The sequence below is a fragment of the Pogoniulus pusillus genome, chromosome 15, assembly GCF_015220805.1.
Source record: "Pogoniulus pusillus isolate bPogPus1 chromosome 15, bPogPus1.pri, whole genome shotgun sequence".
Classification (NCBI taxonomy): domain Eukaryota; kingdom Metazoa; phylum Chordata; class Aves; order Piciformes; family Lybiidae; genus Pogoniulus; species Pogoniulus pusillus.
Window position 1 is genome coordinate 22,631,789 of NC_087278.1, and position 21,882 is coordinate 22,653,670.

Consider the following 21,882-nt stretch of genomic DNA (forward strand, 5'->3'; position numbering starts at 1 on the left):
CCTGTTCCCAAGCTCAGAGGCAGGGCTTTTCCTGGAGCCCGGCAAGCCCAATTTACAGGTCTCATAAGCTGGGCTGCCACATACAGCACTTTGTCCTGCCTTTGTCATAGGCAGCAAAAGGTGAGAGGAGAACAAACAGGACAAGCAAAGCCTAAGCCAAGCCTACCTTTGGGCATGCGCTTTAAGATGCTGAACACTGAGCTCTGATCAATGAGGCTTCTTGCCCGAAAGAAGTGCATGCTTGGAGGAAATGCTCCTCGAGTTACAGCTGCTGCCACCTCCTCCTTCTTGAGGTTCACCAGCTTTGTGCTGAGCTGCTGTTCCTGTCTGCTCAGCACCAAATTGCCGCCTGTCTGATGGCTTTTCTCCTCCTGCATGAGAGCATCCCGGTCCTTCCAGAGGGGAGTGGCAAGGCAGAAGGAAGCCAGACTCAGGAGCAGGTGTGCCAGCCTCATGCCTTTCCCAGATGGAGGCTTCATCTTATTGCTGCACCTAGGCAGGGGGAGAAGATCAGAGCATTAGCACAAGCCAGAAAGTGCAATCTTAGCAGTGGGATATTACCCTACTGGCTCACCCTGCAGCAGGTTAACTGTGTCCCCAGTACTAAGGGGGGGAATCTAGTTCCCTGTACTTAGGGCTGTACATTAGCATCCCACTCACAGCAACACTGAGTGGGATGGAGAAGAGATATTGCTCCCTGGATGAGGCTGGCACCTTATCAGGCAGAACTGCAATCACAGAATCATAGAATCAACCAAGTTGGAAGAGACCTCCAACATCATCCAGGCCAACCTAGCACCCAGCCCTACCCAGTCAACCAGACCATGGCACTAAGTGCCTCATCCAGGCTTTTCTTGAACACCTCCAGGGATGGTGCCTCCACCACCTCCCTGGGTAGCCCATTCCAATGCCAATCACTCTCTGCCAACAACTTCCTCCTAACATCCAGCCTAGACCTACCCCTTTCCTCAGTTCCAGGAAAGGAAGGGGGCAGGGGGAGCGACCTGCTTGGAATATCACAAAGGTCTAGCCCTGGTGTGGTGGACTCTGACTTGCAAGCTGGGATGGAGCCCCTTCAGAACAAGGGGTGCTGGTGACAGTATGCTGACCGTGCTGCTGGTGTCCCAGGGAGAGAAGCAGGAGGCCACAGCATTTGAGCTGCTTTTGTTTTTCACTTGAGCTAATTGCATGCCGATTCCCCGGAGTTAAGAGAGGATCTATTTTGCACCCTTATAGTACATTCCAGCTATCAGAGGAGTTAATTTACAGGCAGAACCCCCCCCCGGCTCCCTCTGCAGTGACAGAGGTGTGTGCCTTCCCTGCAATCCTAGAAGAAAGAGGACGGAAATGAGGCCATGGGAGTAGAAAGGGATCACAGAAGACAGGCACATGTGAACTCTGAGAACTCTGCCCTTCCCAAAAAAAGCACAGCTGCAACGTAATCCTTCAGCAGCAGGCTCCGGTGGCCCTCCACACCACGGCTCAGCGTTGTTAGAACGGTCCCCTGGCAATTATAGTTAAGGTCCTGCTTGCACATGAGTCTTCTGCCTCCAGTCCCAACTCCACCCGGGTCTCCACCAGCACCAGCACACCCTCAGACCCAGCAGTGGGTCTCAGGAGAGGAAGGGGGCAGGGGAGCAATCCGCTTGGAACAGAGGTGGGGGGAGACAGCCCCAGGAGAAGAAGGGGGCAGGAGAGCAATCTGCTTGGCACAGAGGTGGGGGGAGACTCAGTCCCAGGAGGGGAAGGGGGCAGGGGAGCGACCTGCTTGGCACAGAGGTGGGGGGAGACTCAGCCCCAGGAGGGGAAGGGGGCAGGGGAGCGACCTGCTTGGCACAGAGGTGGGGGAAGACTCAGCCCCAGGAGAGGAAGGGGGCAGGGGAGCGACCTGCTTGGCACAGAGGTGGGGGGAGACTCAGCCTCCAGCAGGCCTGGCTCTAACTCAGAGAAAGCAAGTGCCATCCTGCCCCTGGTGAGACAGCCTCACTTACTGTTAACTTTGCTCCTCCTCGCATGCAGAGCTGATGCAGCTGCCAGGCGGAGGGCAGGGAGTGGTTATCTCCCTCGCAGGCTGCCCCTGTCCCGGCAGAGATAAAGCGGCAGCTCCGCAGAGCGGCTCCGGCCCCCGCAGCCGGTTCCTCTTCCTGTGCTGCCCTCCTGCTTTGCTCAGCTTTTATTTATCCCCGGCCCTGCTGCTTCATGAATATATAAGGAGGAGGAGGGGGCAGGGGAGGTTATGAAAAAGCAAGCCACAGGCAGCACGGCTGAAGGGGACTGGGCTGGGAAGTGAGGAGTCAAAGCATTGGGGGGACCCTGGGGGAACCTCTGCACACAATGGAGTTGAACTCTTTAACTGCTATGGGACTGCCAGGGAGGTGACCAGGAGCTTATCTCTGCAGTCCTCCCGTGTGCTCTGATATGCATATGTGGCTTTTCAATGTCCCAGAAGCATTCCCAGGGTGAGGAATCTGATTTAGAGTACTGTGCATTTGATGCATCAACGGTGCAAGCTCTGCTTAGAGGCTTGGGGTTTTTTTTTGGTTCGAGAAAATTCCATGTAAAGACTGTTCTAAATGATTTAGCCCAGACTCTGCCAGCTGTGCAAACCAGGCAGATAGAATCAACCAGGTTGGAAGAGACCTCCAACATCATCCAGGCCAACCTAGCACCCAGCCCTAGCCAGTCAACCAGACCATGGCACTAAGTGCCTCATCCAGGCTGTTCTTGAACACCTCAAGGGATGGAGACTCCACCACCTCCCTGGGCAGCCCATTCCAATGCCAATCACTCTCTCTGCCAACAACTTCCTCCTAACATCCAGCCTAGACCTCCCCTGTCACAACCTGAGACTGTGTCCCCTTGTTCTGTTGCTGGTTGCCTGGCAGAAGAGACCAACCCCACCTGGCTACAGCCTCCCTTCAGGTAGTTGTAGACAGCTCTGCCCTGAGCCTCCTCTTCTGCAGGCTGCACACCCCCAGCTCCCTCAGCCTCTCCTCACAGGGCTCTGCTCCAGGCCCCTCACCAACCTTGCTGCCCTTCTCTGGACACCTTCCAGCACCTCAACATCTCTCTTGAATTGAGGAGCCCAGAACTGGACACAGCACTCAAGGTGTGGCCTGAGCAGTTCTGAGTACAGTGGCAGAATAACCTCCCTTGTCCTGCTGGCCACACAGTTCCTGATGCAGGGCAGGATGCCATTGGCTCTCTTGGCCACCTGGGCACTGCTGCCTCATCTTCAGCTACTACCTACCAGTACCCCCAGGTCCCTTTCTTCCTGGCTGCTCTCAGCCACTCTGTCCCCAGCCTGTAGTGCTGCTTGGGGTTGTTGTGGCCAAAGTGTAGAACCCTGCACTTGACATTGTTCAATCTCATCCCATTGGCCTCTGCCCACCCATCCAGCCTGGCAAGGTCCCTCTTCAGGCCTCCAACAGCTCCACACCTGCTCCTAGCTTGGTGTCATCTGCAAACTTCCTGATGATGAGCTCACCCTGTGAGCCTGACCTGCTGCATCAGGGCTGCGTTGGGCCAGCAGGGCTAAGCTTATCTCTGGGAATAAATCAGGTGGAGGGGGCTTTTGGGAAAGACAAAAAAGAAAGGAGAAAATCCCAAATCATAACAAATATTGCAACTTTGCTGGTTTGTTTCCCATAGTTGAATGGAATGAAGTTTACATTCACATAAAACAGGTGTTACATAAACAGCTTCCAGTGGAGAACAAAGTCCATTTGGCTCAATTAAATAACAATTTAAATCACAACTTCAATTGTTTGGGTTTTTTTTTCATTTTTAAAGTGAATCTCATGAGCCAAGGACCACTGAATCATAGAATCAACCAGGTTGGAAAAGACCTCCAAGCTCATCCAGTCCAACCTAGCACCCAGCCCTAGCCAGCCAACTAGACCATGGCACTGAGTGCCTCATCCAGTCACAAAGGTTGTTTTTGAGACAGAGAAGGCAGAAGCTAGTCAATAATATGTTAATGTTTGTTATCTGGCACCACTGCAACAGACTGGAAGCAGGGTGGACAGGCTACTCTGAACATCCCAGCTAGACACTTGCCAGCTTTTCCTCCTCTCCTGGCCCCTTCGCTGTCACCAAGTGCCAGCATCTATACAGGTATTAGCCAGGGTTCCCCAGTGCTCTCCAAGCTCCAAACAGAGCAGTGTGACACAGAATCACAGAACATTGGAAGGGACTTGCAGGAATGCATCCAGGTGGGTTTCAAAATCCTCCAGAGAAGGAGACTCCACAACCTCTCTGAGCAGCTTGCTCCAGGGGTCTGTCACCCTCACTGGAAAGAAGTTTCTCCTCATGTGGAGGTGAAACCTTCTCTGTTCCAGTTTGCATCCACTGCTCCTTGTCTTATTACTGTGCACCACCAAAAAGAGCTTGGCCCCCTCCACTTGACACCCACCCCTCAAATATTTATAGGCATTGATCAGATCCCCTGTGAGCCTTCTCCAGGCTAAACAGCCCCAGGACTCTCGGGCTCTCTCCACAGGGCAGCTGCTCAACTCCCCCAGTCAGCCTTGTGGCTCTCTGCTGGACTCTCTCCAGCAGGTCCCTGTCTCTCCTGAACTGGGGAGCCCAAAACTGGACACAGTATTTCAGGTATGGTCTCATTAGGGCAGAGCAAAGGGGGAGAAGAACCTCCCTGGCCCTTCTGCCCACACTTTTCCTGATACACCTCAGGATGCCTGTGGCTCTCTTGGCCACAAGGGCACATTGCTGGCCCATGCAGAACTTGCTGCCCACCAGCACTCCAAGATCTCTCTCCACAGAGCTGCTTTCCAGTGCCTGTTGTTATTCCTCCCCAGCTGCAGCACCCTGCACTTGTCCTAATTGACCTTCATGAGATTTGCCTTCATCCAGTGCTCAGCCTGTCCAGATTTGGTTGGATGGCAGCACAGCCTGAGGGATGTGTTGCTTTGTATCACCAGGGAACTTGCTGAGGGTGCACTCAGTGCCCTCATGCAGGTTGTTGATAAAGATATTGAACAAAACTGGACCCAGTACTGATCCCTGGGGAACACCACTGGCCAGTAGCCAGTGGATGGCTGCTGGCAGGATGGATTTTTCTGGAGTCTCAAGATGATTCTACTCCCAAAGTCAGATCAGAGGAGGCAAAAGAAGACCTATCTGTGCTTTGCAGCAACTAGCAGCTGACAAAAGCAACCCAGGTATGGGAAGTATGAGGAGGGATCACAGAGGGTAGCATTTGGAGTGGAAAAGGAACGATGCAATAGGGTTCAATAGGGACAAGCATTCCACCTCCAGGTACCTTCAAGGGAACAATATAAGCAAGAGAAGAGAATTGTTGTAATTATCTCCAAGTAGTAAAACCTGATGTTAGGACCATAAAACCAAATATAGGCTAGGCAGTTAGGAAACCTCTCTTGGGTGAGCAATGTAGTGCTCAGGTTCCCAAGGAGGGGAATTGAGACGAGTTCAGATGCTGTGCAAAGGACTTCAAATAGCAGTTCAGAGCCAGGCAGAGAGTTTGGAAATGCCTGCCAGAATGCCCCTGAGATATGCAGCACTGCTTCATCCTGTCAAATAGAGTCTGAAAACCAAAACCAAAGTCTAGTGCTGGAGCACTTCCTTAATGGGACTGCTCCTGCCATGGGCAGGAGAGTGCTGTACAGAAGTTGCCAGGGTTGTGCTAGGAAATGAGGTGTTTGAGATGCTTTGCTCTCTATTAAATAGTGATCCATGCTCTGAAAGCAAAAATCATAGTGGGCCAGCACTGGTAAAATAAGACCACAGATGCTCTTAGCCAGGATCAGTCTGGAGGTGGAAGCAGGAAGAACAAGACAACTCAAGCCATGGTACAGTTGCCATCAGCCAGGAACCCCCTTTGTGGGAGGACCTGGGTTCCTGTAGTGCCTGCAGGCACTCACAGCTCTGGTTGCAGGCCTTCCTGGGAGCCAAGGTAAGGCACAGGAAGCCTTCCTCTGTATGCAGGACTGACAAGGAATGTCAGAGGGCTCATTTCCATGGCAGCAGATCGCTCAGCCAGTTTGCACTCGTACTGAGAAGTGGGTAGCCTGTCTAGAGGTTGTGTAATAGCTGTGTGTCAGTCCACAAGACCATGACTGCAGTTCCTGCTCACTCTTGGCTGGCTCCTGAAAGCATCTTTGAAACTGCTTGGCTCCAGTTCCTCTTGTTGTTTGGCCAGAGCTGATAGAGGCACCAGCCATGCCCAGCTCCTTCCTCAAATGCCCTTCCTATCCCCTGCTTTCTTGAGCAGTTTCTAGCCCATGCTGAGCCTCTTGGCTGTTGCAGCTGTAGCTAGCAGTGTTCAAAAGCCCTGTTTTAAAGCTGCTCCTTCCCTGTGCCCAGATGCACATCAGATGGCATGTGAAACTTTAAATAGCTGGTGGCTACCACTTAGTGCTTTCAGTGAACTGAACCCTTTGGTTCAGTTTCAGTTCCATATGCAAACCAGTTTGGTTTGCTGGGTTTTTTTTTTTTCAAACCTTTTGAGCTTCTGGGAGATGATGGCTGCCATCTCTCCCAGCACATTTCCACACCTCTTGCTCCTGCATCTTCACGGCTGCTGTCAGAGCTGGATGTCTGCTCCCACTCTTCAGTCCTCCCAGCAGCAGGGGTGCAAAGGGGAGCATGGACACACTCCCCAGCAGTGGGGTGCAGGAAGGGGGAAGGAGCACAGAGGCAGCAACAGCACTGGGCGTTTTCACTTCATCTTTCAGCTCAGTATCTCACACAGTGCTTTACAGCATCCAGCCCAAGCAGAACCAGCCTCAATACCAAGCCCTGGGGGGCACCACTTGTGACCAGCTGCCAGCTGGATTTAGCTCTTTGGGCCTGGCTGTCCAGCCCGTTTTTAATCCAACATCTGCCCTTCCACTCCTCCTCAGCTACATCTCTGGCTATCTGATGTTTTAAAATGAATAAGACACTCCAGATGCCACAAGAGCCAGGGAAAGAGCTAAACTCCCAGGCTAAGGATGAATCACACAGGGAGTGGAGTGATTGATTTGCAATCGTTGTCTGGCTCCCAAATAGCTTGTGAATTCCTGACAGTGACTGCAATGAGGTGCTTTGGACTATTCCCAGCACACCTGCAACACTTCAAATCCATTTTGCTCAGGACAACAGGGTTCATAGCTCCGTGAGCCCCAGCAGCTTCGCTGGCACTCGCTCTCTAGCAAGCAGAGCCAGCAGCGCTCACTGTCAGCATCCTGCACACGCATCAAGGCTGCTGCTGCACTGCTGTGCAGCTGAGCTTGCACATAAATAAGTCAAACTAAACCATTTCCTTCAAAATCCTCCCCTGCCAGGCTCGCTCCCCGCTGCTGTCACCCTGCAGTGGAAGGCTGGGAAGGAGAAGGAAAAACCAAAGCAAGCCAGTGTGTGTCAGTGCCCTGTAGCTTTGGCAGCAAGGAGCAGGCTGCCCAGGGCTTGCTGGGCAGCAGCTGAGAGCCCTGGCTACTTGGGGGAAAGGCTCAGCATCATCTAGGGCAGGTTCCAACTTGTCTCTGAGGTTCCTATGCAAAGGCTTCCAGAGAATAGCAGCAGATCCTCAGGTGAATTGTTTGTACTGTATTCTCTCCTCTCCCTCTGCTACCTACCAGAGGTGAACACGAAGCGAGGCGGCTGAAGCAGCCTGAATTAGCCAGAGTGCTGCACTCACTCTCTCTAGGGAATGGCTCTAGGGAGGGAAGCAGCTCAGTGCCACTGTGGGAAGTGCATTAGTCATATCGAGTTTCCTGCCTGACCTGCGGTGTTTCTCTGTCACCAGACTGTGGTGACTCCCACAGATCAGCGTGGGCTTGAGAAAATTCGCCCCACGACAACAAGCAGAGTGAAATTCCTCTTCCTAACTGCTATATTCCATCTAAACACCCTCCTACTCCCAACCTCCTATTCCACCCACCTGACTTCCCCAGCTAGAACCTGAAGCAAATCACATCTCTGTCCTGGTCTCTTCACCTCTGCCCCAGGAGCCCATCACACCTTGATACAGAGGGTCTGAGTTCATCCTGGTTGCATTGCAGCTATGACCCCTGCCAGGATATGCTGTGTCTCCTCATAGAATCATAGAATCATAGAATCAAACAGGTTGGAAGAGACCTCCAAGAGCATCCAGTCCAACCTAGCACCCAGCCCTAGCCAGTCAACCAGACCATGGCACTAAGTGCCTCATCCAGGCTTTTCTTGAAGACCCCCAGGGACGGTGCCTCCACCACCTCCCTGGGCAGCCCATTCCAATGCCAATCACTCTCTCTGTGAAGAACTTCTTCCTAACATCCAGCCTATACCTACCCTGGCACAGCTTGAGACTGTGTCCCCTTGTTCTATTGCTGGTTACCTGGGAGAAGAGGCCAACCCCCACCTGGCTACAATGTCCCTTCAGGTAGTTGTAGACAGTAATAAGATCACCTCTGAGCCTCCTCTTCTCCAGGCTAAACAACCCCAGCTCCCTCAGCCTCTCCTCATAGGATTTGTGCTCCAGGCCCCTCACCAGCTTTGTTGCCCTTCTCTGGACATGTTCCAGCACCTCAACATCTTCCTTGAATTGAAGGGCCCAGAACTGGACACAGCACTCAAGGTGTGGCCTGACCAGTGCTGAGTACAGGGGAAGAATAACCTCCCTTGTCCTGCTGGCCACATCTCACTGGCTCTCCATTTCTCTGTGTCTGCATTACCCAGGCTGCTCCATGGGCCTCAAGCCCTGTTAGTAGGGAGCACAAGGGCCTCCCAACAGCAGAGCACCATGGTTTCTCTCTCTCTCACCCTGGGCTCTCACAGAAGTCTCACCAGAAGACACATATCACAGTATCACTAAGGTTGGAAGAGACCTCACAGATCATCAAGTCCAACCCTTTACCACAGAGCTCAAGGCCAGACCATGGCACCAAGTGCCACGTCCAGTCCTGCCTTGAACAGCTCCAGGGACGGCGACTCCACCACCTCCCCGGGCAGCCCATTCCAGTGTCCAATGACTCTCTCAGGGAAGAACTTTCTCCTCACCTCCAGCCTAAATCTCCCCTGGTGTAGCTTGAGGCTGTGTCCTCTCGTTCTGGCGCTGGCCACCTGAGAGAAGAGAGCAACCTCCTCCTGGCCACAACCACCCCTCAGGTAGTTGTAGACAGCAATAAGGTCTCCCCTGAGCCTCCTCCTCTCCAGGCTAACCAATCCCAGCTCCCTCAGCCTCTCCTCGTAGGGCTGTGCTCAAGGCCTCTCCCCAGCCTTGTCGCCCTTCTCTGGACACGCTCAAGCATCTCAGTGTCCCTCCTAAACTGGGGGGCCCAGAACTGAACACAGTCCTCAAGGTGTGGTCTAACCAGTGCAGAGTACAGGGGCAGAATGACCTCCCTGCTCCTGCTGGCCACACCATTCCTGATGCAGGCCAGGATGCCACTGGCTCTCTTGGCCACCTGGGCACACTGCTGGCTCATGTTCAGGTGGGTATCAATCAGCACCCCCAGATCCCTCTCTGTCTGGCTGCTCTCCAGCCACTCCGACCCCAGCCTGTATCTCTGCATGGGGTTGTTGTGGCCAAAGTGCAGCACCCTGCACTTGGAGCTATTGAACCCCATCCCATTGGACTCTGCCCATCTGTCCAGGCGGTCAAGGTCCCGCTGCAGAGCCCTTCTGCCTTCCAACCCAGTCACATCTGCCCCCAGCTTGGTGTCATCTGCAAACTTGCTGATGACTGACTCCATACCCTCATCCAGATCATCTATGAAGATGTTAAAGAGGATGGGGCCCAGCACTGATCCCTGAGGGACACCACTAGTGACAGCTGCCAGCTGGATGTGGCACCATTCACCACCACTCTCTGGGTCCGGCCCTGCAGCCAGTTCCTAACCCATATCCTACACTGCATCCCAAAACTACGGCTGTCACATACAGCACAGCTCCTGAAGTGCTTTGGGGGAGTGGGTAACAAAGGCTAGGAAGCAGCTACACCCAACCTTCAGCTGCAATGAAGTAACTCTACTGTGTAGAGTTTCTTTACCTCATGTGCATGAGGCAAGTTGATATTTGGAGTGGGTTTACACTACAAAATTAATGGTAGTGAAGAGCATTTGAATTAAAACCTGACTGCCCAGAAGCATCTTGCAGCCAGGCAAAACTCCTAAGTTCAAAGACTTGAGATGTCCAAACAGGGTTTCTGCCTTGTTCTCCTTACAGGTCCCTCCATATACCATCACTACAAATCCAGACGCTGGCCTGAAGCCAGTGAGCACTATCAGCACTGCCAGCAAAGCATCATTCTCCCCATGGATTGCCCAGCTTCTTAGACAGGGCTGTGCTCTCTGGTGCTTATAGAATCATAGAATCAGTCAGGGTTGGAAGGGACCACAAGGAGCAGCCAGTTCCAACCCCCCTGCCATGGGCAGGGACACCCTACCCTAGAGCAGGCTGCCCACAGCCTCATCCAGCCTGGCCTTAAACACCTCCAGCCATAGGGCCTCAGCCTCCTCCCTGGGCAACCCATTCCAGCCTCTCACCACTCTCCTGCTCAACAACTCCCTCCTCACCTCCACTCTGACTCTCCCCACCTCCAGCTTTGCTCCATTCCCCCCAGTCCTGGCACTCCCTGACAGCCTAAAAAGTCCCTCCCCAGCTTTTCTGTAGGCCCCCTTCAGATGCTGGAAGGCCACAAGAAGGTCACCTGGGAGCCTCCTCTTCTCCAGACTGCACAGCCCCAACTCTTCCAGTCTGTGCTCACAGCAGAGCTGCTGCAGCCCTCTGAGCATCCTCCTGGCCCTGCTCTGGGCACACTATTACCTTGCTATCCACTGTAGCAGCACCTGAGCAACAGACCTCAAAGCAAAGTAAAGGTGACAACAGCCACCTGCCCAGGCTACATACTCAACAGCAGAGGCTGAGCCTTTGAGCTCATTACAGAAGAAAGCTCAGGGCATTTCTGGCATGCCTAGACTTGTTGATCCTGTTCTTCAGAGGCATTCCAGCCCAGCCCATACACCTTGCCTCTTGTCCCCTGGCCCCTCCCCACCCTTTCCTGCAGGTAGTGGCAGGTGCAAACTTAACTTCCCCTAAGTCTCTGCATTGCCTCAAGAGATGCTCTTGCACTGCTGCAGCTCTACCTGCAGCAAGCAGAGATGTCTTCAGTCCACCTACCCCTGCTTGGGTGCCAAGGAGGGCATGAAACACAGGGTCACTTCAGCAACAAGCTGCAATATGATCACTGACCTCACCAAGTGAGACAGGCAGAGGCTTCAAAGATATGCATTATAGGGTCTTCAAGCCAAACAGCCCATGACTTATGGTAGGCATGGCATTCTCAGACCTCCCTGGGAAAAGACAGAATCAGTCAGGATTGGAAGAGACCACAAGGATCATCTAGTTCCAACCCCCTGCCATGGGAGGTAGCTCAAGTTTACCTTCTGCTCAAGCAGAGGGCTCAAGCTTACCTTCTTTCAGTCACTTTTGAACAAGCCTTGGTTCTTGTACTTCACTATCAGCTCTGAAAACAGCTCCTTTATGAGTAAATACACATCGAGGTCTGCTGTGCAATCTGGACCATCAGCTAGGGGAGCAAGCATGGCTGCAGGGATCAACCTCTCTGGCTTACCCTGTGATCTCACTCCACATCTAACTTAGCCCCCACCACTGATGTGTTAGGAGCCCCGGGGAGCCATTATCACCATCTGCCTAAATTTCCCTGTTCCCATGGCCCTCTTCAGTTTGAGAGACAGCCCTCCTGGCTGTAGCACAGCTTCAGATTTGGTATGCAGCCATACGTGCAGGAATGCTGCCCATCGCTGCTTTGCATGAGAATATGTGAGAGCTGCTGCCTTTATGTTCTGCCTGATCGATATATCTTCTGCAGATGGACAGCTCTATTTCCCACTGTGGTCTCACTCCACTGCTGACAGCCAAGGCAAAAATCACAAGGAACATCAGGGATGGAGGCATCCATCAGTATGTCAGCTGTGAGGAAGCAGCAAGGGATGGCAGCTCCACTCAGGAAGGTGAGCCTGGAGCTGAGGGCAACAGAGAGGCAGGAAGAGGGCAGTGGCCACATGGGCAAAGACACAGTCTCACAATAGCCAAGCAAGAAAAGTAGAGCCAGGTTTGGTGGCAGGCAACCAGGTTCAACTCAGAAAGAGTCCTGTGATTGCTGGGCCAGTCCATGATGATGAGACAGCTCTGAGGTCAAGGCAGTGACTGAAGTCAAGGCAGTGACTGAAGTCCACAGCTAAGGTCCACATAAAGAGGCATGGCTGCAACGCAGTTGTGAGCTGGCCCAGTTGGGCAACAGCTGCAAGATCCTGAGTTTACAAGTGAAGAGCAGAACAGGACCTCACTAAGGCTTTTAGCAGAGCTTTCCTTAAAGAGCTGTCTTCAACACTGGACACCTGCATGATTATCTAAGTCATCCCAGGAAGGCAAACCTCCAGAGGATATGCTCACGGTCCTGAAGGTAGCTACCACATTGTGTAAACCTTCTTGAGGCAGGTAGAGTTTGCCAGGGGTTCATATAATCTGCTGCCAATCTCTAGACTCAGCACCACACCACTGGACATGCCCATGGTAACCACAGCAGGCATTTAAAAGGGAAAGACCTTTCTCAGGCACTGCTAGCCCATACCCCGAGCTCTCTGCCTTGTTGGAACAAGTCTGTGGCAGGACTGGTGTTGGCAGAGCTCTTTAATCCTCACTTCTGCTTCCTTAAACACCTCCAAGCCCTGCCTTGAGGCAAATCATGCAGCAGTAGCTGTGCACTGTGCTTTCACCAGGTCTGGCCTCTGACTCTTACCCTCTTGCTACTGATCCGACAGCAAATGCCACTTAAAGCTGGGTGCCATTTCTTTTCCCTTGCTGTGAGTTGTCTACAGCTTTCATCTCTAGATCCCTACCCCTCTGTGACAGGTGCCCTTTGTGACTTCCATGACTTTGTGGAAAGGTACAGGCAGTGAAGGGAGGGATGGTTTGTAGCATCACAACCAAGCAGTGGTTCAGGCACCCCTGTGCCTTGTGCAGCAGTTGAGGTTCCCTGCTTTTGTAAAAGATCTGTATCAGAAAGTATGAATTATGACTATTAGAATCATAGAATCAGCCAGGTTGGAAGAGACCTCCAAGCTCATCCAGTCCAACCTAGCACCCAGCCCTACCCAGTCAACCAGACCATGGCACTAAGTGCCTCATCCAGGCTTTGCTTCAACACCTCCAGGGACGGTGACTCCACCACCTCCCTGGGCAGCCCATTCCAATGCCAATCACTCTCTCTGCCAACAACTTCCTCCTAACATCCAGCCTAGACCTCCCCTGGCACAACTTGAGACTGTGTCCCCTTGTTCCGTTGCTGGTATTGTGGAAGTGCAAAGTGAAGAAGGATAATAACAGGTGGATGCTGCCTACAACTACCTGAAAGGAGGTTGTAGGCAGGTGGGGGTTGGTCTCTTCTCCCAGGCACCCAGTGACAGAACAACAGGACACAGTCTCAGACTGCACCAGGGCAGGTTTAGGCTGGATGTTAGGAAGACATCCCTCACAGCAAGAGTGATTTGCCATTGGAATGAGCTGCCTGCAGAGATGGTGAAGGTGTTTAAAAGGAGACAGAATAAGGCACTTAGTGCCATGGTTTAGTTAATTAGGAGGTGTTAGATGATAGGTTGGACTCAATGGTCTCAGAGGTCTTTTCCAAACTGGTTAATTCTGAATATATATATATATAATGCTTCTAAATATATGCTGACCTTGGTTGCCACCAGCTGCTGGCCACCTCATCTCAGAAAGGACAGGTAGTGGACATCCTATTAATGAGGAAAGCAAAGCAGAGTTTATGCAGAGGATTGGGTTGTCCTTGCCTAATTATCACAGTATCATCAGGGCTGGAAGAGACCTCACCGATCATCAAGTCCAACCCTTTACCACAGAGCTCAAGGCCAGACCATGGCAGCAAGTGCCACGTCCAATCCTGCCTTGAACAGCTCCAGGGACGGCGACTCCACCACCTCCCCAGGCAGCCCATTCCAGTGTCCAATGACTCTCTCAGGGAAGAACTTTCTCCTCACCTCCAGCCTAAATCTCCCCTGGCATAGCTTGAGGCTGTGTCCTCTCGTTCTGGTGCTGGCCACCTGAGAGAAGAGAGCAACCTCCTCCTGGCCACAACCACCCCTCAGGTAGTTGTAGACAGCAATAAGGTCTCCCCTGAGCCTCCTCTTCTCCAGGCTAACCAATCCCAGCTCCCTCAGCCTCTCCTCGTAGGGCTGTGCTCAAGGCCTCTCCCCAGCCTCGTTGCCCTTCTCTGGACACGCTCAAGCATCTCAATGTCCCTCCTAAACTGGGGGGCCCAGAACTGAACACAGTACTCAAGGTGTGGTCTAACCAGTGCAGAGTACAGGGGCAGAATGACCTCCCTGCTCCTGCTGGCCACACCATTCCTGATGCAGGCCAGGATGCCACTGGCTCTCTTGGCCACCTGGGCACACTGCTGGCTCATGTTCAGGCGGGTATCAATCAGCACCCCCAGATCCCTCTCTGTTTGGCTGCTCTCCAGCCACTCTGACCCCAGCCTGTATCTCTGCATGGGGTTGTTGTGGCTTGACTTTGAAATCAAACTGGCCAATGGGTACTGGCACCATTCTTCTGGCCAATGAATTTAAAGCTTTGTGCCTACACAGGCACGTTGAGGGCAGCACAAGAGACCTGACACAAGGGGCTAAGCCTCCTAGCCCTCAAGGCTTTTCTGGGGTGAAACCCTGCCAGCCTTGCACCACCATTGTGAACACCAATGTGGTTAGATAACAGTTCTCTGTTTCTTTCCCTGTTAGAGTGACTTATATGCTAACTTGGAAGAGGCATGCATAGCTAGCTTAGTTAAGATTGGTACATGTGGAAGGTACAGATTGGCTTAAGGTTATGTGTGAGGTACAGATAGGTTAACTTATATAAACAACTTGTAGGGTCAGCCTCCTGTGGCCAGCAGAACCTGCCTCCTGCAGCTGCATGTGGGGGGGGGCTGTAATTCACTGTCTTAGTTCCTGCCTCCGGGATGGACTCAAGGACACTCTGCAGCACAAGGTTGCTTGTTATTTATCAATTCATGTCCTTCTGTTAGCAAGAAATCCATCCACAATACCCCTGCTCCAGCAGGGGGGTTGGACTCAATGATCTCTTTGGGTCCCTTCCAACCCCTAACATCCTACGATCCCTTATTGTTTGCTCATCTACTCTCTCCTAGACCCCTGCATGACAGGAGGAGGAGAGCCAGGGCTAAACCTGCCTGGCAGGATTTATGCCCTACCAGGACAAGATCTTGCTCTCAGGGGAAAGGATGTAGAAAGATGATGTAGTGCAAAAGGGAAGAGTTGGTTTGTGTGTGATCAGAAGTTGCAACAAGCCAATAATCACTAGGTTACTAAAGATAAGACTCGTGGGAAGCAGGGCTTGCAGGTATGCACATGAGCAGATGGTAGGTAACAGGTTCCACAATAGAGGAGGAGTTTGGTTCTCCTTGGTTCAGAATTCTGGGATGCACTGGACACACATCAGGTCTGAGGTCTGTGATGTGTGCCCAGGGCATCCCAGAATTCTGAGCATTTCTAAACCCAGAGCATGGGTAGGAGTGGCACCAGTTTCACTGCCATGATCATAGAATCAACCAGGTTGGAAGAGACCTCCAAGATCATCCAGGCCAACCTAGCACCCAGCCCTAGCCAGTCAACCAGAGCATGGCACTAAGTGCCTCATCCAGGCTTTCCTTCAACACCTCCAGGGATGATGACTCCACCACCTCCCTGGGCAGCCCATTCCAATGCCAATCACTCTCTCTGCCAACAACTTCCTCCTCACATCCAGCCTAGACCTCCCCTGCCACAACTTCACACTGTGTCCCCTTGCTCTATTGCCGGTTGCCTGGGAGAAGAGACCAACCCCCACCTGGCTACAGCCTCCCTTGAGGTAGTTGTAGACAGCAATGAGATCAGCCCTGAGCCTTCTCTTCTACAGACTAAACACCCCCAGCTCTCTCAGCCTCTCCTCATAGGGTTTGTGTTCCAGGCCCCTCACCAGCCTTGTTGCCCTTCTCTGGACACCTTCCAGCACCTCAACATCTCTCTTGAATTGAGGAGCCCAGACCTGGACACAGTGATGGCACAGCTCTCAGTGAGGATGCCTTCCTTCTGAGATGGCAGCTGACCAGCTCTGTTATCCACACATCCCAGGAGCTCTGCTGGCCAGTGGGATAGGGTGAGCATAGTCTGCCCTTTGATCAAGAGAACTACTGGGGATTGTTTGTCATGTCTTATTCAGCACTGGAGTTGCTCCCTATGGCTGTAGCAGGTGAGCCATAAGTATTGTGTGTATATCTTCCTCGTGATGGTTTTAGTGTTTAAGCTATAATGAAGTACTGACACCATACCCAGAGGAGGGTACCCATGTGTGAAACCGTTCCCTGGTCCCGAAGAACTCACTGGGACACACAGGAAAATGGGGAACAAGCATAGGAATTGCCAACCACATGAAGAGACCTGTTTCATCAAAGCTTTTGAAGCAGTGCAATGCATGGGAGAAACTGTCTCAGGGGAAATACAAGCATGCACACACCTTCTTATGCTAAAAGAGTACTCACCATTTCCACTGGAGATGGAGAGCTCTAAGCCAAGCTGAACTCCTGACTCCAGTGATTCTGGGAGTTTCTCTTTATTCACCCTATTGTGAGTTGGACCTGATCAGACCTTGCAACTCTCTCAGGTGTTCAAAACCTACCTCCAAGGGACAACAGGAAAGATGGAACATTTGCCATTCATACTATCCTCACCAGTCATGGAATCACAGGGTTGTCAGGGTTGGAAGGGACCCCAAGGACCATCCAGTTCCAACCCCCATGCCCCTGGCACATTGCAACCTAAGCAATTGCATTTTGCTGGTCTTAAAGCAATTCCAGACAGCTTCAGCTAAGGGTAAAATTAATCTTCCTCTTCCCTGGTGAAATGTGCCCTGCTGTGCATGGTCTGAGCTAGAGGCAGCTGGACTGCTGGGAGGAGGAGACTTGTTGGTACACACTGTGGAGATGCTCCTGAACAGAACATGCTTTGTACCTTTGGTCAGCAGAGTGAACTGGGGAGTCTCTGGCAATGAGTCCTGCAAACCCCCGTGCAGAGAAGTGGCATCGATGTGCTCAGACATGTAGATGGAGCAGATCACCTTGTCCTGGCCAACCTGGCTTCCAGCACCTGCTCTTCCCTGAAACACAGAGCTGCCAGGCTTGGAAGGGAACCCCAAGGACCATCCAGTTCTAACGCCCATGCCATGGGCAGGGACACCTCACACTAGATCAGGTTGCCCAGAGCCACATCCAGCCTGGCCTTAAAACCTTCCAGGGATGAGGCTTCCATCACCTCCCTGGGCAACCTCTTCCAGTGTCTCACCACCCTCATGCTGAAGAACTTCTTCCTAACATCCAATCTAAATCTGCCCTCCTCTAGCTTGATCCTGTCACTAACTGACACCCTAAAAAGTCCCTTCCCAGCTTTCCTGTAGCCCCTTCAGGTGCTGGAAGGCCAGAATAAGGTCTCCACAGAACTTTCTCTTCTCCAGACTGAACAACCCCAACTCTCTCAGCCTGTGCTCATTGGAGAGGAGCTCCAGCCTCGAGAAGAAGAGCAGAGCAGCCACCAGCACCCTTTCTGGACTCTTTTCTAGAACCAAGATGAAGATGTAGCAAGGTAGGGATGTAGGAGGAACAGCAGTATGGCAGGTTCAAAGGTCCTTTGTAAACTCTGCACCCACCTTCTGCCTCAGTGAGGCCCTAATGCAATATGAAACAAAACCAAGCTCAATAAAGCATAGAAGGAGAGGCAGGCAGGCTGCAGCTTGCTGGGAAAGGCCATCTCCCTTAGCATGAAGGAAGAAAATCCAACAACTGCATTGAGCATGTGGATGTCTTAATGTCTCTGACACCGCCAGCTCGCCTCCTCCTGCCACTGGCCCAGCCCAGCCTGCACTGTCGGTTGCAGCACTGGCATAAAGCTCTAACTGGCAGCATGGAGGCTGAGACCGAGGGCCACTTGCTGAGGCAGCCAGCATGAGAGCCTGTCAGCTCCTCATTCTGCCCTGGAAATGAATCACTGAAGCTCAAGGAAGCCCACCTGAAACAAACCCCCGGTGGCTACAAGGAGGAGGCAGGGCATGCCCAGCCTGTTGAAATGACATTGTAATTAAGTGCTAATAAAAAGTGGCATCTATCAGTGAGTTGTATTCACTGTGTCTGACGCCACTGGGCTGCATTCAGACTCCTCTCGGTCTTTCCCTGCCGTGTTAAAAGCAAAGAGAGGCACGAAGCAGATCAATACCGCCAGCCACATTGGCTCTTTGTTCAGGCCAGAAGAAAGCTTTGCTGTCAGAAAGCTTCAGTTGGCATGGCTTCAGCCACCGAGACGCTGCCTCTTGGCCTCTGCCAGGGCCCCTGCTGGCAAGCTCCAAAAGGGATTGCCAGGGTACTTACATGGGCACATAAAGAATGCTCCCAAAAGCGCTGCCGGGGACCAGCTGTCCCACTCCAGGGGACACCTCCAGGTTATTTGCATGAGCAGATATAAATGTATGCCCCAGAGAGTGCTGCCAAGGCCCCTGCTGGCATGCAGCAGGGGGCTGCTGCTAGGGTAGTCACCCAGACACAAAGCAGCACAAGGCTGGAGGTGAGGCTGTCGCAGACCCGGTGTGTTCACGTCGCACCCTTGCAAGGGTGCTTCACGACACGACGCAGCCCCGTGTGGACTCATAAGCACCCAGGGCACTTCATCCCAGCTGGATTGCTCTCTTCTTCTTTTGTGCTGGCTACAGACCTGTACAGCAGGAAGACTGCCAGACCTTGAGTTCTTTCCATCCCTCACCCAGCTGCGTCCGTCTCTCTCCAGCCACACAACAGCTGAGCAGCTCAGCACTGTGCCACCTGCTCCCCACCTCCAAGCTCCCCCTCCAAATCCCATGCGCAGTCACCCCAGGGATGCCTAGTGCTGTGCCCCTTTGGCTGCACCCTCCTCCTGCAGGGCTCTGTGCCCCCATGGCAGCCGTGGGAGATGAAGCAGTGTGCAGCAGCCAGGAAACCCAGGCCCCTTAGGAGGAAACTCTGAATAAGCCTGGCTGAGGCAGGGTGGGCAAGGCAGGCAGCAATGGGCAGGAGAAAGGCACAGGGGCAAACACGACGCCTCAGCCTTCAACCCACTGTTGGGGGTGCTCATGGTTAGTTACTGTCTGTGTGTGATGAGCAGTTGCTGTGACTTCTGCTAAGGCCTTCCCTTAAGTGCATGCTCACTCATGCTGTCAGGTTTGCTTAGGCTGTGACCCTGAGTCTTCCCCATGAGGTCCTGCCATGGCTAGAGTGCTGCTCTTCACTCTCATGGCTTATCTGCTGTACTTCATCAGCCACTGGCTTGCCCCAGGCCATCCCATGTGTGAACAGCACTAACTGTGTGGATTGGATCCATAGTTTAACTCCAGTTTTCTCACACAATCAAGTAGACACCAGGATAGTCCCTTTTTGGGTCCTGGTAAGCTCTCTGTTACAGCTTGCAGCAGCCAGTGATTAAGAAGTCATATTACAAAAGGGTTATCCAAGACTGGAACAGGCTACCCAGGGAAGTGGTTGAACTGCCATCTCTGGATGTGTTCAGATCAGGCTAGATATGGTGGGCAAGTAGTAGTGGCCCTGGTAGAGTCAGGTAATGGTTGGACTTGATGACCTTGAAGGTCTTTTCCAACTAGAGTGATTCTGGGAGTCACACTCTGGCTGCCAGCAGCCATTCAGCAGCTGCAGCTGGCACACACACAGAGTGCTGGCATGATGCAGACACCCTTCAGGGATCCTTAAAATGGGCAAAAACAACCACTTCTAGAGAGAGAAAACTCTTGGGAACTTTCCCTTTAGGCAAGTCAGTGCTGCTGCAGGGCCAGGAGCTTCTGGAAGAAATAAAGCTGATAAAAAGAAACTTTGTTTGCTTCCCACCTGAGCAGGTAGTTAAGCTGTGGAACTCACTGCCTCAGGATGTTTGCTTAAGGCAGAGGGGGGTGTGCACCTTTCCACCAGGCCCTGGCACAAGCCCTTACTTGTGTAAGGACACTTGAGGCTTTCCTCTAACCCCCCCTCACCCTCACTACTGGTCAGGATTGTAGTGAGTATCACAGTATCATCAGGGTTGGAAGAGACCTCACAGATCATCAAGTCCAACCCTTTACCACAGAGCTCAAGGCCAGACCATGGCACCAAGTGCCACGTCCAGTCCTGCCTTGAACAGCTCCAGGGACGGCGACTCCACCACCTCCCCGGGCAGCCCATTCCAGTGCCCAATGACTCTCTCAGGGAAGAACTTTCTCCTCACCTCCAGCCTAAATCTCCCCTGGCGCAGCTTGAGGCTGTGTCCTCTTGTTCTGGTGCTGGCCACCTGAGAGAAGAGAGCAACCTCCTCCTGGCCACAACCTCCCCTCAGGTAGTTGCAGACAGCAATAAGGTCACCCCTGAGCCTCCTCTTCTCCAGGCTAACCAATCCCAGCTCCCTCAGCCTCTCCTCGTAGGGCTGTGCTCAAGGCCTCTCCCCAGCCTCGTTGCCCTTCTCTGGACACGCTCAAGCATCAAAATGTCCCTCCTAAACTGGGGGACCCAGAACTGAACACAGCACTCAAGGTGAGGTCTAACCAGTGCAGAGTACAGGGGCAGAATGACCTCCCTGCTCCTGCTGACCACACCATTGCTGATGCAGGCCAGGATGCCACTGGCTCTCTTGGCCACCTGGGCACACTGCTGGCTCATGTTCAGGCAGGTATCAATCAGCACCTCCAGATCCCTCTCTGTCTGGCTGCTCTCCAGCCACTCTGACCCCAGCCTGCATCTCTGCATGGGGTTGTTGTAGCCATGTAGTATATTCAGGGTTCAGCAGGCTAAGCAGAAAGAGAGCACCTGGTTTGTGCCACCAAGTCCCCTGCCCTTTGAACCCCTCCACCACTCACCCAGTGTGTGCTCACCAGGGTGGGAGACTCACCAGTGGTGATGGGATGAGGATCCTCTTCCCCATCTGGCAAGCTTAGAACTATTGCCTATTCTGCAGCCGATTATAAAGGGGAGTGAGCAGGGAGGGCAAAGTGGTCACACCTGGGCTGGGAGGAGACTGCAACATCACCCAGGTGCTGTAGGTTTGGGGGAAAAATGGGGAAATGTGGGGTGGGAAAGGAACAAAGATTATATTCTTCACAGAGAGAGTGATTGGCATTGGAATGGGCTGCCCAGGGAGGTGGTGGAGTCACCATCCCAAGAGATGTTTAAGAGGAGACTGGATGAGACCCTTACTGCCATGGGTTAGTTAATTAAAAGGTTAGGTGATAGATTGGACTTGATGATCCTAGAGGTTTTTTCCAACCTGGTTAATTCTGTCATTCTGCTGCATTACACTAACTCTTCCTCTCTTCTAGCCCTCTGTTTTCACCTTGGCTCAGCACCACAGGCAGAGACACAAAACTTGTCAGTAGGCAGGAGCAGGGCAAGTTCCCTACCAATGAAACACTTCCCAAACTCCACACTGAGAGGCTTGAATTTGGCTTTGGTAAGCAGGGCTTCCATCACTAGAAACTTCTGTTGCTTCCATTATAGCTTTTAATATTGCCTGTATAAATGTTTGAGGAGACCTGCTGAACTCTTCTGAGTCCTGCTAAGCCCCCTGGGTTCTGCTGCACATGGGCAAAGTAAATTCCACAAGGAAGATGTCAGTGGTGAGAAAAGGCATTGCCTTTAATTGTCCTGCCTTGATTTCTGAGGTAGTTGAGTATCTCTACATTTCAGACAGTGAAACAGGGAGCTGAGGGGCATTGCATTTAATTGTCCTGCCTTGATTTCTGTGGTAGTTGAATATCTCTGCATTTCACACAATGAAGGGGGGAGCTGAGTGA

At 52.5% G+C, this 21,882-nt stretch overlaps 1 protein-coding gene across 2 annotated transcripts in view; it reads right to left on the minus strand.

The window, feature by feature from the left end:
• Positions 1-17,185, minus strand: part of ADA2 (adenosine deaminase 2) — a 40,531-nt gene extending 23,346 nt beyond the window's left edge. The window contains exons 1-2 of one of the 2 annotated variants that reach the window (XM_064155714.1): positions 17,046-17,185; positions 167-492 (exon numbers count right to left, since the gene is read on the minus strand). In XM_064155714.1, coding sequence (XP_064011784.1) covers positions 167-479 — 313 coding nt within the window. In that variant the 5' untranslated portion in view covers positions 480-492; positions 17,046-17,185. Of the gene's footprint in view, positions 1-166; positions 493-1,991; positions 2,137-17,045 lie in introns of those variants that run through there. The other variant, XM_064155713.1, reaches the window with a different exon arrangement.
• Positions 17,186-21,882: the final 4,697 nt, after the last annotated feature.